Source organism: Labrus bergylta, chromosome 4 (assembly GCF_963930695.1).
Source record: "Labrus bergylta chromosome 4, fLabBer1.1, whole genome shotgun sequence".
Lineage (NCBI taxonomy): Eukaryota > Metazoa > Chordata > Actinopteri > Labriformes > Labridae > Labrus > Labrus bergylta.
The window spans coordinates 16,813,750-16,828,558 of NC_089198.1; the positions used below are offsets into that span (position 1 = coordinate 16,813,750).

Consider the following 14,809-nt stretch of genomic DNA (forward strand, 5'->3'; position numbering starts at 1 on the left):
AGGTGCTAAAACAAGTAGAGATTAACGGGGGAAAATTGTTCATGAAAAGCTGTGTTTGGGTTAGAAAAACCAGCACGAGTTAGCTAGATTTAGACAACATTAAAAAAGAATAAGGTCAAAGCTGCTTATCCCAAATAAATGATGAGACAAGAAACACCAAGGACAAGAACTACAAAATAAAACAGGTAACAGTAAAGAAAATATTAGGTACTCACAGGGTAAATAAACACAAGGATACACATGACGAAATGAAGGGAACACTAGAAACTTAAACCAGGAATAAGAAAAGAAAAATATGCAGGAATAAAAGCAACATGAGGGAACAACATATTAAAAAAAAAACAGGAAATGAATTCTAAACTCTGAAATTAAGAAAATGTAAAACTAAACAAGAACAAATCAAGACAATTCCACGGCATTTGATTAAATAAATGCTGTCTGGTTGTAGAAAACAACAGCTCTAATGCATTTAGTGCAAAATGCCTTTTTCATATTGGGGTTAAGAGGGTGAAGAAGGAGACAGAATAAGTATGCTAATAATGGTCCATAAATTATCAAATACATGGTATAATCACAAGAGAGGGGTCCCGTTTCTTTGAGTTACATAAAACATGGATTAGTATGTTGACCTTCTAACCCCGTTTGTAGTTTATATTCCTGAACATCTCCCCAGAGTGTAGCCAGAGTTGACCTAGAAATCCTCTTAAATACCAACTGCCCGGTCCCACTGAGATGATTAAATGGGGGTGATATTCACAATAGAACCCAAGTGTCTTAATTCATTCCAATTACAGGTAGGATTCTCTGTGTGGAGGATGTCAGAGTAAATGTCACTGTACAGTTTTCATGGGTAATTACCTTACTCCAATGTGACAAGGGGGCTATTTTAGTGGGAACGGATTAGACCAGACCGGGAAGGGGGAGAAAAAGTTTCCAAACTGATTCTGGAACTTTCCATCAGCCTGCAAAGCGTTGCAGAGGGCACATTTTTACCCACCTAATTAAAGACACTGCTTTAAACCAAATGCCAGCACACAAGTATGAACTTTTAATTACCAACTAATTGCTGACATTTTGAACTTGTGTTTGACTTATTTTTTTGCGTGGATCACATTTAAGGCATCCAAACTGAATTGGAGCTGCATGGCAGCAGTTGACACCTAACAGAACCAATCCAAGAGACTTGAACTTCTGAGCTTTATGTTTTCAGATGCAAACTGCTCTCTCAGGAAGTCATTAGAGCGGCTTTCATTTGCTCGCTGTCACTTTAAAAACCGAACACCATATTCTTTATTTTAGACTGCCTAATTAAAACTAGAACATGCTGTTCTTTCCCCAAAAATATGTAAGTGTCTCCATGTGATAGCACTTTATCTGTCAGCCATGTAAAGCAGCTAAAGATGAGTGGACCTGATAGCTGGTCCAGATTATGCTAGTCGGACTTAAAAGGTAGCACAGGGTGTGCTGTTTGCAAACAAGGAGCGCTGCTTCTCTCTGCTTTTGGTGGAGTATACGGACTCTGTATGGCTAGATCCCTGACACTCATCATGTTTTTAGCATTTCGCTGCTCCTCATTATTCCAGTCTGACTCTGCCTCTGTCTCTGGAGGGAATGTTTGCAGTGCTGATAGACAGAAATTATGATTTACTTTCACAGATAGAAGCCACCAAAATGAAATACAGAAAATCATCAGACAATGAAAAATGTAGTTATATATCGATTTTGTCTGTGGAAAAAAACTTAAATGCCACATTCTCTGACAATATGTGACAGCCATGAGTCATGCCCTCTTGACACCAAAAAGAGGCCGCTAAACATGTTCTGGTCTAATAGAACAACATGTTTAGTTTCTTGCAGAGCTCGTCTTTTGCATGGGTGGAAAGATTCACCTTTTGTGAAATTTGGCAGCTGGCACATTCCTCGCAGTGGGTGGTGGAAATGCAACAATTTGTTGTTAGCCAAGTGCAGAAGGGGACCATGCCAGTGTCCGCTGTAGAGCGTGGTGGTGAGGGGGCTGGCAAATTAAACTGAAGTCTCTACACTACAGTAAGTGCTGTATTGTTATAAAGCAAACCAAAACAAGGTGTATCATAAGGCTACCATACATACTGGATTACTTGTTCAGGCATATTAGCTCTAAGGATTAGCATGCTAGCATCTTGCTCATAATGTTTAGCTACTTCCATTGATACACAGTGGTGGCTGTGGCTTAAAAAGTTAAATCACAAGACAATTTCTCTTCTAAAACACACCATTGAAATGTAGGGAAATGGCAGTTTTTAAAGAAGGTAAGACCAGATCAGTACATGATCGCAGACTTGATGGAAATTCACCCGTTTACCAGTGATTATGAAATGTGCTTTTTGTTCCCCAGTAACTATGCAAAATGTGCTTACCTTATTGTAAAGTGTTACAAAATAACCATCCTCTGAAGAAGGTCATTTGGAAGACGTGTACAACCAACGCTACAAACCACCGCAGGATACTCAAGGATGATGTCATGCTCTCTTGTTCACGTATAAAGGAAGTATACTCAGGGTCCTATTGTTGGATGAGATTTTTATCGGAATTACCAAAATTTGAAGGAACGCTTCTGCAAACTGTCCAACGAATGGTTGCCATAGTTTTTGTGCTATTAAGACGGTGTTCTATCTCTTTCTGTTCTCTCAGAGCAGCTTATGGTTGAAAATATGACTGAAGAGATAAACACATGGTATCAAAACGTCTGTTGAGGATGACATTTTTTGAAATCACTCCTGCCTTCATCATATCCTGTCCAGATCATTACGACTCTGTTTCCAGCGTTCTCTCCATCGCCTCCGGCTCGTACAGAATGCTGTAGCTATTCACTGAGACCGTAACATAGGAGCATGTACACCTGTTTTAGCCCCATTACATTGGCTACTGGTGCCTTTCAGAATCAATTTTAAAACATTCAATCACTTTAAGTTACCTTTGTGGCTTGTAACCTCCAACTCTAAACACACAGCAGATCCTCATGGAAAACTCTGTCGTCTGTTCCAAAGTCATGACTTCAAACTCAAAGTGACTCTGTGTGTGTGTTTGCTGCCAGAGCCCCCACACTGTGACCTAACCTGTATGAGGAGATCATGTCAAATAAGAGCTAAAAACATCATTGTTTGAGCCTCTTTAAATCTTCCACCAAATGTTATCTTTGCTTCATTTTTTGTTCATTGTTTACCTTTGGTTGTCAGCTGTATTGCTTACTTACAAAAGTGCTGTCAGCGTTAAAGCTGCCAAAGTGCTCCCTATGGATGTGTAAACACTTTATAACTCTGGTGTTTTGAAACTCAAAGAACGCAAGTGAGTTCAGGGAGTAATTCCTTAAACCTATAATTTATAATAAGACACGTGTATGATCTAATGTTTTATAATTACACCTAATCCCATTTGTAACGTAAATGATCCTCAGGTCATATTTTGTTTTGTTATGATCAATTAATACGAGACCCATTTTTCTTTTAGATCAATTTATTATCTTCAAAGCTTTCGTTTAAATCTACATAATATAAATAAACAGTTGAAACGTGGAGCTGGCGCTGCCGAGGACTCGCTCCCCAGAGATTCAGCACCACGGACAGCACCGCGCCTCAAAGAGTGCTGATTGGACGCTGGAGGAGACGCACGAGGGAGAAGGAACAGCTCAAACTTTGAAGGTATACTTTTCCCCCCTTCTTGTTTTCTTCCATTTTCTCTTTTATAATAGAGCTCCGGGCACAGTGGGATGGCTTTACTGTAGCTCGGTAAGGTCTTTGAACAATACGACGGTCGTCTTCATGATCTCCATGCTGCTCTGCTCCGCCCTCCTCCTCCTCCTCCTCCTCCCACCAACTCCCCACTTCGCCCAGACGTCAGCTACTCGAGAACGGGCAACAGCGATTTAAATCCGGGCAGAGAGGGAAGGTGTCTCTGTGAGAGACAGGAGCATCTCCGCAAACAGTGCGTGTGAGCGAGCATTACAGGCTGCCACACGGTGGAGCAAAGAACAACCAAACTTTTTTTTTAAATTTTCCAACACCTCCCCTCCCCCTGAACTGAGACACAAAGTTTTGACATTCTCAACAAACAAACTTTTTTTTTTTTTTTTTAGTATCCCTCATTTCTGTTTGGCTCTACTTTTTTACACTTGTCATTTCTTTTTACATCAGCAACAAGTGCTTCTGGCTACCAGACACAACTTATCTATATGATATTTTTCCACACACAGAGAAAAAAAAAAAACAGATGCCAACGACACATTAGCCGCCGCTCAGTGCACCGTGGCCGCCCAGTGTGCCACCGTCGTGACACCGGACTGCGATGATCGTGTCCAACGTGAGCCTTAGCGGCTGCGCGGGGGTCAACGGCGCTTTGTGTGCCGGAGCCGGGGAAGGGTACCGAACCACCCTTACCCCGACGGGGAACGTGGTGGTGGCTGTGTGCCTTGGCTTCATCGGCACGTTCGGACTTTTGAACAACCTGCTGGTGCTAGTGCTCTTCTGCCGCTTCAAGATGCTGCGGTCTCCCATCAACCTGCTGCTGATTAACATTTCCATCAGCGACCTGCTGGTGTGCGTACTGGGGACTCCGTTCAGCTTCGCGGCCAGCACGCAGGGACGGTGGCTCATAGGAGAGGCGGGCTGCGTGTGGTACGGATTCGCCAACTCGCTCTTTGGTGAGTAGACACCAATATATGATGGTTTTACGTTTGGTTTGTTTGTGTGTTTTTGTTCCATCCGTGTGCTTCGATATATTGTTTCCACATTTGGTTGTCAGTCAGTAGTGGTACAGTAGGCTATGCTTCGTGTGTTTGAAGCACTGCGCTTGTTGGATTAGATGTTGAGCTTCGTTTTTAGTGTAGAAATTGACTGTTAAAAATAGAAGGTTATTTGATTGTCTTAGAGTATGATGTGATGTGCACGGTGCATCTTTGTTTTCATGTAAAACTTTTAAAGAAAAAGCCTGAAAATCACCGTAAACCTTATGTGAGGAAAGTGTTACAAGAAGCATCAGCTTATGCACCAGATACAAAGATAAAGGAACGTATATTCGGCCAATATTTCATATGTTTGCGTGCTTTAGTTCTTAAAGCTACTTAGTGACATGGTATTTCCTTTCTCTCAAATTGTTGTATTTCAAATTTGTGGGTGTCATCATCCTGCATCCGCCTCTCTTATTGCAAAGGTCGTCAATGTGTTGGCTAAAGTGCTGATTGTCAAAAAAAGGAAATGCAAGATAATTTAGCGCAGAAAGAGTTCCGTTGTTATGAATCAAAGAGTAACATCACACGTAGATGCTCAGGTTATGTCCAGGTGATTAGTTGTGCAACAGTCTTGTGTGGTGCACTTTTAGTCATTATCTGAGCTGGGGCTGTATAACACACTGTCAAATAACCTCCAAATGTGCATGTGCAATTTACATGGGAGCGCTGTATTGAGGGGATTATGTTTGGTGCTTAGCGCAGCCACATGGAGTCATTTGTTCAAATGGCATCACAAAATCGGAAAACCTGTCACATAGGACCGTCAGTTGGAGTCTCAAGCGATGTAGTGAAATAGAGAGGTGTGCAGCTTACTATTAAGTGGTCGTTAAACGCTTGTTACCATACGATGTCGTTTCTGTGCCTGAGGCGAGGGAAGCATCATCACTGTTCATTAAGAGGAGCAGGTCCGCGCGGGGCTGTGCAACGCGGACACCGTCCAGGTTTCCACGAGCAGGCTGTGGCAGATGCATCACCAGCATTTGTTGCAGAATAAAGTCACCCATGGGAAATCTGTTTGGGGGACGCTGGTCTAGCTTTGCTTAGGAGCGCTCAAATTGATGCAAATGGGCCACAATGATGCAACTGAGGATACGGCACTTACTCACTCACCTGGAGCCCGGCCAGGCTGCAGGCTGAGCCAAAAGCAAGCTTATAGTGTTCATCTCTGCATGCCCCATGAGGGCTGTAGAAAAGTTGCAAAGGAGTATTGAATTAAACTAAGAAAGCAAATACATGTCCTTATTAATACATGAATAAAATCTCTAATGTATGCCTTTAAGTCATTTGGATGAAATCAGTCTGACATCAATTCAGAAGAAGACACAAAATTGCTCTTCTGTCATCAGTTGTTCTTCCAATGTCTGATTTAAAGGTCTTTCATGAACAGGCTTTCTTTGTATCAGTCCCACTAATTGCTCTCGAAGCCTTCAAAGCCATCCACATCTGCCTCTGAAGAGCAAGCAGCTTGAGTTATTGGGTTGTAAAAACTCTAATTCCTCATCTCTTTGACATGAACATGGTTATTACTCTGCTCTATATTAAACATGTCCCTTGCTGTCAAATCAAAGAGCATATTTCAAAGAAAATTTGCAAGTTAAAACCTGCCTCTTAAAATTAATTGTGCAGATCTTTGGTATAAAAAATGAACAGAAATTAGAAGAGATGTAGTTAAACCGTGCATTTTATATTTTATAATGCTTATTTTTGTTTGCTGTCTGACTTGGGTGCCCGCAGAGTACCTAACACCCTTGCCTGAACAATTGTGAGAAATGTCTATCTATACGCATATCATATAGAATTCATTGCATAAAGTATTACAATTTGTCAAAATAAAGGCGATAACTGTCACTCTTCTGGTCATGTTTGAATTATTGATGATGCTTTCATTACTTTTTTCAATACAGCCCTCATCAATTAATCATAGAACCACTTACATTCATTCATGGTCAGCTTCTTTAAAAAACAAATTCCAAAAGTTCATTGGTCATCCAATTCAAATAATGCAAACAATATGAATGGCTTTTTACTGGATTGAAAAAAAAAATAGTTTTATAAAATATTAAAAGCTTTCTGAGAATATAGACCTCCAAACCCCTCCTGCACATTGCCTGCACATAGCGCTCTGGTGTACGTCCCCATGCAGTCAGCTGCTAAGTCTGATGAAGTTTGTGAAAAGGCTCATAAATCTTGCACAAAGGGTCTCCTTCTCGCTCACTTCACTGCGTCTAATCTCCTGATGTCTTTCTTTAATAGAAGCTGAGATATCCACTCGTAATGTTACCATCTCACTGCCAAAAAGTCAGGGCTCACATTTCCTGTTGTGGCTTAATAACTCAGACGTGCTTCTTTCTCGTCCTTATAGTGACATTGGTGGTGCGCATCAAAAATACGTGTTCATAAATCACCTGAGACAAATAATGTAGCTGATTTGGTTTTATTGTTGATCATGTGCCGCCCTCTGAATTATGGGATTGTGTTTTTGCATAACTGACAGCAGAGTATTGATGGATTGTGAGGTAACAACGGTGTCTTGAACAAAGACATGTTAATGGACTTGTGTAGCACTTTTCTAGTCCTCTGACCACACAAAATGCTTTATTACACTACATGTCACATTTATGCATTCACACCACATTCACACACCAATGACAGAGGCTGCTACATGAAGTGTCCAACTGCCCATCAATACTATATTCACACGCCGTTTGCAAAGCAGAAGCAGCAGTTTCAGTGTCTTACTGCCAGTTTGAAGCCCACAGCCACCCCTCTACTGCCTTTCAGGAGCGTGACAGTCAGACTGAAGGAGAGAAAAAGTACTTTGTATCTTTGTAGCAGCTTCAACTCTTCTGCATCTTTTTATGGTATCTTATGAAATGTGTGTCATTATGAGCCCCATCATTTGCATCGTATGATTTACCACGCTGTTGTGAATTTTGTCAAACCTGCTTTTTTTATTTTTAAAATAATGATGTAATCATCTTCAAATATGATACAAAAGATCTCTGTATCAAGCTGGAAGAGAAACCTCTTTTTTGGTATTTCTATAAAGTGTAGCTTCATCAGGCCTATTAAGTTTGCCTGAATGCTGTCAGTTGTTGAGATGTTACAAAGATAGATGTCAAATGTCCTGAAGGCCTGCGTCTGAAAGCTGTTTCTGTGAATGCATTAATATACTTTGTCTGACAGACATCTGGTTTTAAAATGTGTTAAACAGATAACGTGTTTTAAAGTGTTCTGTTACCCCACTGAGATCTGATTTCTGTTCTCTCATGAAAAACCCACAGTCAGAGTTTAAAGCAGAATGATGACGTAGCTAGAGATGCTTACGCTTTGTATGGATTGCCTTTAAACCTACGTACAATGTAACTACCTCTAGGTGTGATCACACAGATTTGATCAAAAATCAATTATGATGTTAATATGTCTTGGCTCAGTAGGCTTTATTTTCCAAACAACTTTTCAAGGTATATAGTATATATACCACTTTTATGACCAGTTGTAAATGGGGTCAGAGTGAGAAAGACAGATTTGGTCAAAATGTAAAGGTAAAGCAAAAACTTCAAACCACAAAAACCACAAATCAGTGACTTCTCCTTCACATTCGTCAAGAAATGTACTTCAGTCCAACTCACACCTGGGTGTATGGGACTCAAAGTGAGTGCATAGTGAAATCTGAAGTTCATTGAATGGTTCTCAAGAAAGCTGAGAGTAGCTCTTCCAGAGTGCCCAGCAATCCTCCTGCTTTAAACACCAATGCTCTTCCAAAAAGGCTGCACTCAATGATTCGGGGGTTTCTGCAGCACAGAATTCCAGGAGGCTCTTCCCTTCTTCCGAGACTTTTGTCAACAGGCCACCCTAAAACTTTTCCAAATGTACTGCTAAAGTTTGGTTAACTTTGCTAAATTGAATCTTGCTTCGCTTAAGAGCCTCTTGAATCCACCAAACTTTTCTACATTGAAAACAGACTTAACATTCCTTGCATCTCCTCTAGGATCAAAGTCAGCAATTTCTAAAACAAGAGCACTTCATTTCAGTCCTCTAATGTAGATAAATGAAGCCTGCGATGCTTTTGAGTGTGTGGATGTTCTCTGATTGTCTCCACTGTCCCGCTAATACAAGTGTTATGCTGAGATTAAGCACCATGTGAAGATTTGCAACTCTGACATCCACGAGGAGCCAATTCATTAAATTTCTGTCTGGCAAGAGTTTGGCTTCTACCAGCTACAACAGAGCGAGGAGGAAGAGGAAGAGGAAGTGTGTGTGTGTGTGTGTGTGTGTGTGTGAGAGAGAGAGAGAGAGAGAGAGAGAGAGATGGCTCGCGGACATCATTAGAACTCCATTGGTTATGGAAGAGTGATTCCTCAACGGCCTCGTAAAAACAGAGACAAGGAAAGAGTGAGGGAGGGTCAGAGAGGGGAAAAGTGAAATGGATTGTTTAGATGAATAATGTCGCTTTCAGCTTTGACAAAGCGACTGTGTCTGTCTTCACCAAATCTCTGTAAAGCTCCTGTGAATGATCAATATCCCTTCAAATTATTCAAAGTAGAGAGAGCATCTGTCAATGACGACAGACAATGTAAACTTGGCGTTAGTATGCTGCATTCCTGCTCCCCCTCACATTGATTCCACCTCCAGCTCCTTGCGTCTTCCTCTCTTTTTACTGAACTTGTTTTCTCTGTGATGCCTTGAAGGATGATGAGAGGGACACACACACACACACACACACACACACACACACACACACACACACACACACACACACACACACACACACACACACACACACACACACACACACACACACACACACACACACACACACACACACACACACACACACACACACACACACACACACACACACACACAAGCAACCATGAAAGGTACAGAAATGGATGGACATGTATGAAGGAAGATATAGATGTATACATTTATATCACACAGGCTACACCTGATATGAGTGATGTTCATTTGTGTGTTAGGTCAGAAGAAAGTCTCAGCAGGGGGAAAGAAAGCAGAACAATACTGCGCCGCCATAAAGGTCAAAGAAAGAGACACAGCCAATGAGCTGCTGAAATAAATAGTGAATAAGGGAGTCTAAAAGCAGACAGAAAAATAAAGATTCTAGTTGAGGAGTGTCTGGTTTGAGTCTGATATGAGTGTGAAGAGAGGTGGCAATGTAAACACACTCTTTACTCAAGTAACAGTACCAATATTTGTTTAAAAAACGATGCAGAAGTGAATACGGACAACCAGCCTCAGATACTGCTTAAAATGTAGTATTAGGTATTCATAAATAAACCAGCTAATGCACCATTGTGTAACCAGAATTGAAAAGCCACTCCACACATCAAAGACTTGTGAGGTGAATTGCAATGTGAAGATAACAAAAAAAAAAAAGAGGATCAACAGAAAAAAAAGAGGATCAATAGAAGTAGTGTTGTAGTACTTGAAATTGGTCTTGGTCTAATCCTTGTTTGTTTTCCTTTCTAAAAGCTTAAAAGTCTGCTAAACCCTTCCCGGTGTTACAGTCTGGGTGAGTGAAATGCTTGCTGCACGCAAGATGATGATTTTAATTGATATTTATGGTCTTGGTCTTGGCCTCGCCTTGCCTTGGTCTTGACTCGATCAAGAAATGTCTCGGTCTTGGTCTCGGAGCACTCTGGTCTTTGGTATGTCTTTAGTTAGTGGGGTCTTAGGCTGAGGACACATGATGCGTGTAATTGAGTAATGAATGGGTCCCATAGTCCAAAGTTGTTTGACAAAAAAACAAACCTACATAAAATACAAATACCTAAAAACTAATGTTAAGTTAAGTAATGGAGTATTCACAATCCATCACTTCTGAGTGTGAATAATCATTCTTTGTCGTCTGCAATTTGGTGTTCTTTTCCTTTTTGTTCCTACTTAGTGCTGTAGCTGTAGATCTGTGCACCTGAGAGAAGAAGAAAAAAACACCAGGATCAGATTCTTGGAGTAAAAACAGCTTTATCCAGTCTTGTGTTTTTCATTCAAACGGCCTTTTCCTGGATATGGTATCAGACAGGTGATACTGAATCCGACACTTCTAACAGACAAATAAGGCAGTTGCAGCGAGGGAGCGTCACACTGACAGCAGCCGCACAGATTTGTTTTATTACAGACATTATCAGATCAGAGGATGTTTCATTTTGGAATATTAGATTCCACTGCTGCCATTGATCCTGACGGAGAACAAGGAGATGGATGTAGAGGGAAGTTTGATTTTAGATGTTATTAAGTTATTTTTTATGTTTATTAATGTGACATTACATTTGCATGAAAAAAACAAGCTTTTTAGATCAAGTGGTTTAATCAAGGTGTCATATTTAGAATAAACTGCAGCATTTCTTTAGAGGCCAAGGGAAGACAGTTTCAAACTTATTCAGCAACATGATGTCTGTCTGTGTTTAATTTTGATGCCTCTGTGTGAATCTCAAGTTGAGCTACTTACACGCTTTAGCACTTTTCAGAAAGTATGATTTGATTTGGCTCTTCATTTCAAGCTGGTTAACAGGCTTTAGAGACATTTAAACTACATAAAATAAGTGGTGTTGGGAGTTACAGCTCTTTTTAGTGATTTGGATCATTTGGCTCAGTTCATGAATAACAGCCAGCTCTTTAGTCTCCCAAAATGCCCTTTAGATGGAACCATTTGGTTGTAATTAAATCAGCCAAAATGTAGCTCCCATCTCTGTCTGTGCTCTGTACATCGTCATTCCCCCTCCCCCTGATGCTTTTTTGTCATTGCAGCTGACCGCGATTGTTCACATAAAAAGATTGAGCTCATAAAGCCAACTCCTTGCCAACGACACAAACCTAAATACTAGTCTGTCATCTCAAAGTTGTGCTACTGTATAACACAAGATCCCAACAAAGAGTTTGGTATCAAAGGCCATGTAAAAAGTTACTGTGAAGAACAAAAATCAGGGTCTTCATGTATTATTTGTTGCTTCTCCTGTAAGTTATTTTACCCATCAGATAATCTAAGTGTGTATTGTATTGCTCATAGCATCAAATGGATGCAGGTCCAATTCGATTCATTGGATCAGTGGATCATCGTTAAGGGGATCAAGTACGGGTCAGACTCCCAACAACCCAAGTTACGCTGTTTCACACATGCAGTTTTCTAGACAAGCCAGGACAGCCTCCCCCGAAATCTTCTTTAGTTGCTCATTCACTCATGTCCTTCATAGTGTAAAGTTTTCCCTGTGAGACGTGGTGGGGGGATGGGGTCTCAGGAGGCAAGACATGACATAAAAAAGAAAATCCAAGCTAGCAGACAAAGGGGCTGAGTCCGACACCATTACAGCAGTTTTTTTTTGCCTTCAGTTCAACGCTCTCTGTAATTGGATATATTATCTGTATCGGCAAATAAGTGGACAAGAACTATTGGCGAGGAGAAAAGAGTGTGAAGCGGCTTCATTACATGCATGAAGTTATACCAGTCACTCGCTGGTCGCTTATAAACATCATCACCCTGCCCGCCCACACACTCAGTAAATTTTCCAATTCACACATTGGCTCACCCATACTTTTACCATAGGGGCTCACAGGAAAAAGTCCTGATGAAGTGGGGATTGAAAATGTGTCCGTGTGCCTTCACACATGCAGCATACTCAGGTTTTTAGGAACCTACGTGTGTGACAAAAACCATTAGATAGGATTTGTCTTAAATAAATGTTTGCTCTCAGTTACATTCTTACAGTCAAACCAGGCTGTTGGCTGTAAGTAAATGACTTAGCCCTGAGAATTGTGCATTAAAATGAGCCCTTAACTGTATGCAAGATACATCTCTATGTTGCTTACTTAAATTAAAGACATTCCAGTCACGTTTTAGTTCAAGGGAACACGTGTTGCTTTTGGACTTTTGACAACTTTAAACCATAGACTGAATAAAACAATAGACGTTTGCACTCTGACCTCACCCATCGGTATCGCGACTGTGTGAATGAAGCATCAAGTTTGGCATATGACAACTCCATGTTTGTGGGAGAAAGAATGTTGCGCGCAGTAAACAAACAACAGGCAGGAGATCATTCAGCTGTCAGCTCTCTGTCTCAGAAATACCAACATTATTTTCCTCTGCTCAAGTTAAACGACAAGAATATAGCTGTGAGTTGTAGTCTATGTGCAGGAAGGAAAACTTTTCTCACACGAAGAACCGAGCTAAACAACAACAAGCCAACAACAGAGCCTGGGGTGCTGCAGACGCCGGAAAAACCCAGGATGTGCAGCTCACGTTAGCTCAGCAGACCAAGGAGGAGGCACTCCATACAAACAGCCGGCTTGATTTAAACACTGTCTGCTCCATGATGTGTAAGCAGAACTATAGACTGATAGACAGGCGACGTGCTTCATATCAATGTTTGAGTCTGTGGCCTTCAGAGATCTAAACGGTTAAATACCCTCATATTGAAAACAACTACAGTGCTATTTGAAATCTGTGAGTTGTCACAGCACAATTCTGCCACAGCAACACTAAATAATGTGAACACTAATATGGGGAACTGAGGAAAAAAAAGTAATGCTAAAGTTACTTTTAAAGCCGTAACTTTGTTAGTGGTTATGGTTCTTGATTACAAGTCTTTCAGTAAATACTGGTAAACAGTTTGTAAATGATCAGCTCATTCTTGATTTGTTCCTCTGAAGCTCATCAAATTAGTGTGCACAGTCTAACACGTTATCACTTCTCCTACCTAAGTTGAACCTAACCAGATGTTGAACTGAATCAACAGACACAAAAGACAGGCAGGACGAGATAGGCTAGTAATGAGCAGTGTTAAAAGCCTCTTTTGTCAGAATACAACAGAAATCTGTTTGGGATTGGTTGCTATGAGTCGTGAGCCCCGATCAAACAGAAGCACAAGTGGGTTGTTGTAAATCTCTGTTGACTCTGTAATATTGCAGTTACACAGCCAATAAAAAAGTGCAGGAAAAGCAACATGCACGTTAAATCTGGGGGAAACAGATGCGCATTATGCATCGCTGTGCCAATGAGGCTCTGCAGGCAGAGGTATATACAGCTCAGCCCATGTATTTACACACAAACACATCATCCTCAATCACTGAGCTTAAATGTGTTTCTCCAACTTTGCTTTCCCTCCTACTGTCCCCCTCCCGACTTTCTACCTTAATTCATTCATCCTGCTGCTTTTGGAGCTTGGTGAAAGGTCTGGACCGCCTTTTAAGAAGAAGAAGCATTGAGGAAAGGTCCGCTTCACTGCCAGTGAAAATCAATGGGCATGAAGGATGGCTTCGTGGATCATAATGGCTTAAAAACAAATACCGGACAGGATAAAAAGGCTAAAGGGTCAGCTTGAACACTGAGCTACAAACTCTTACTGCTTTGCCTCAAATACTGAGACGGGAAAAGGTAGAAATATTGGCACAGAGTGTGTGTGTGTGTGTGTGTGTGTATTTAAGAGGTTAAAGTAGGAGAAGAAAGATTCCTTTGTGTTGCTTTTTACTGCAGAGACACCACAGGTAGAGCTGCTGTTACTGATGTGCAGCAGTGTGGATCTGCTTGCTGCAGGACCTGGCACGAGAGCTATATATTAGCTGATTCTACAACCGCACAGTTTTATTATGCTGCACTTTTCACTTTGCCAATTATTTTTTAAAGGCAGAACCTGCCCTCCCTCTGAGCGCTGTAAACCATAAAGCTGTTTTTAGCTGCACTTTTGATTTTTAAGAGAGCTGTGGAGCTTTAAATCACATTGACTGTGGATGTTTTCCTCCCTAGAGTTGATAATATTTGGACAGGCGGCATGTTTTTGTCTCCATGTGACTGCCCCATTAAATGTGATGTACAATAACTGGGGTGTAAAAGAAACAACACACCTGAACATGCTGTTTTCACTGTTACATTGCCATCATATTTGATTTTATGGAAGCTCTAAGCAGACATGGATACATACATATTATTTTCCCCTTTCTCCAGTAGATAATGAGTAATTTCAAGTTGTTTCCATGAGAACTCAACCACAAAACATACATTGAAATAGGCTTACATTACCTACAATGGGC

General features: G+C 40.9%; 1 protein-coding gene across 1 annotated transcript in view; it reads left to right on the forward strand.

Moving 5' to 3' along the window:
• Positions 1-3,518: 3,518 nt before the first annotated feature.
• The window catches only part of LOC109997789 (vertebrate ancient opsin-like), a 67,826-nt gene continuing 56,535 nt past the window's right edge, over positions 3,519-14,809 (forward strand). The window contains exon 1 of the mRNA XM_020652398.3: positions 3,519-4,675. Within this exon, the coding sequence (XP_020508054.1) occupies positions 4,321-4,675 (355 nt within the window). The 5' untranslated portion in view covers positions 3,519-4,320. The remainder of the gene's footprint in view (positions 4,676-14,809) is intronic.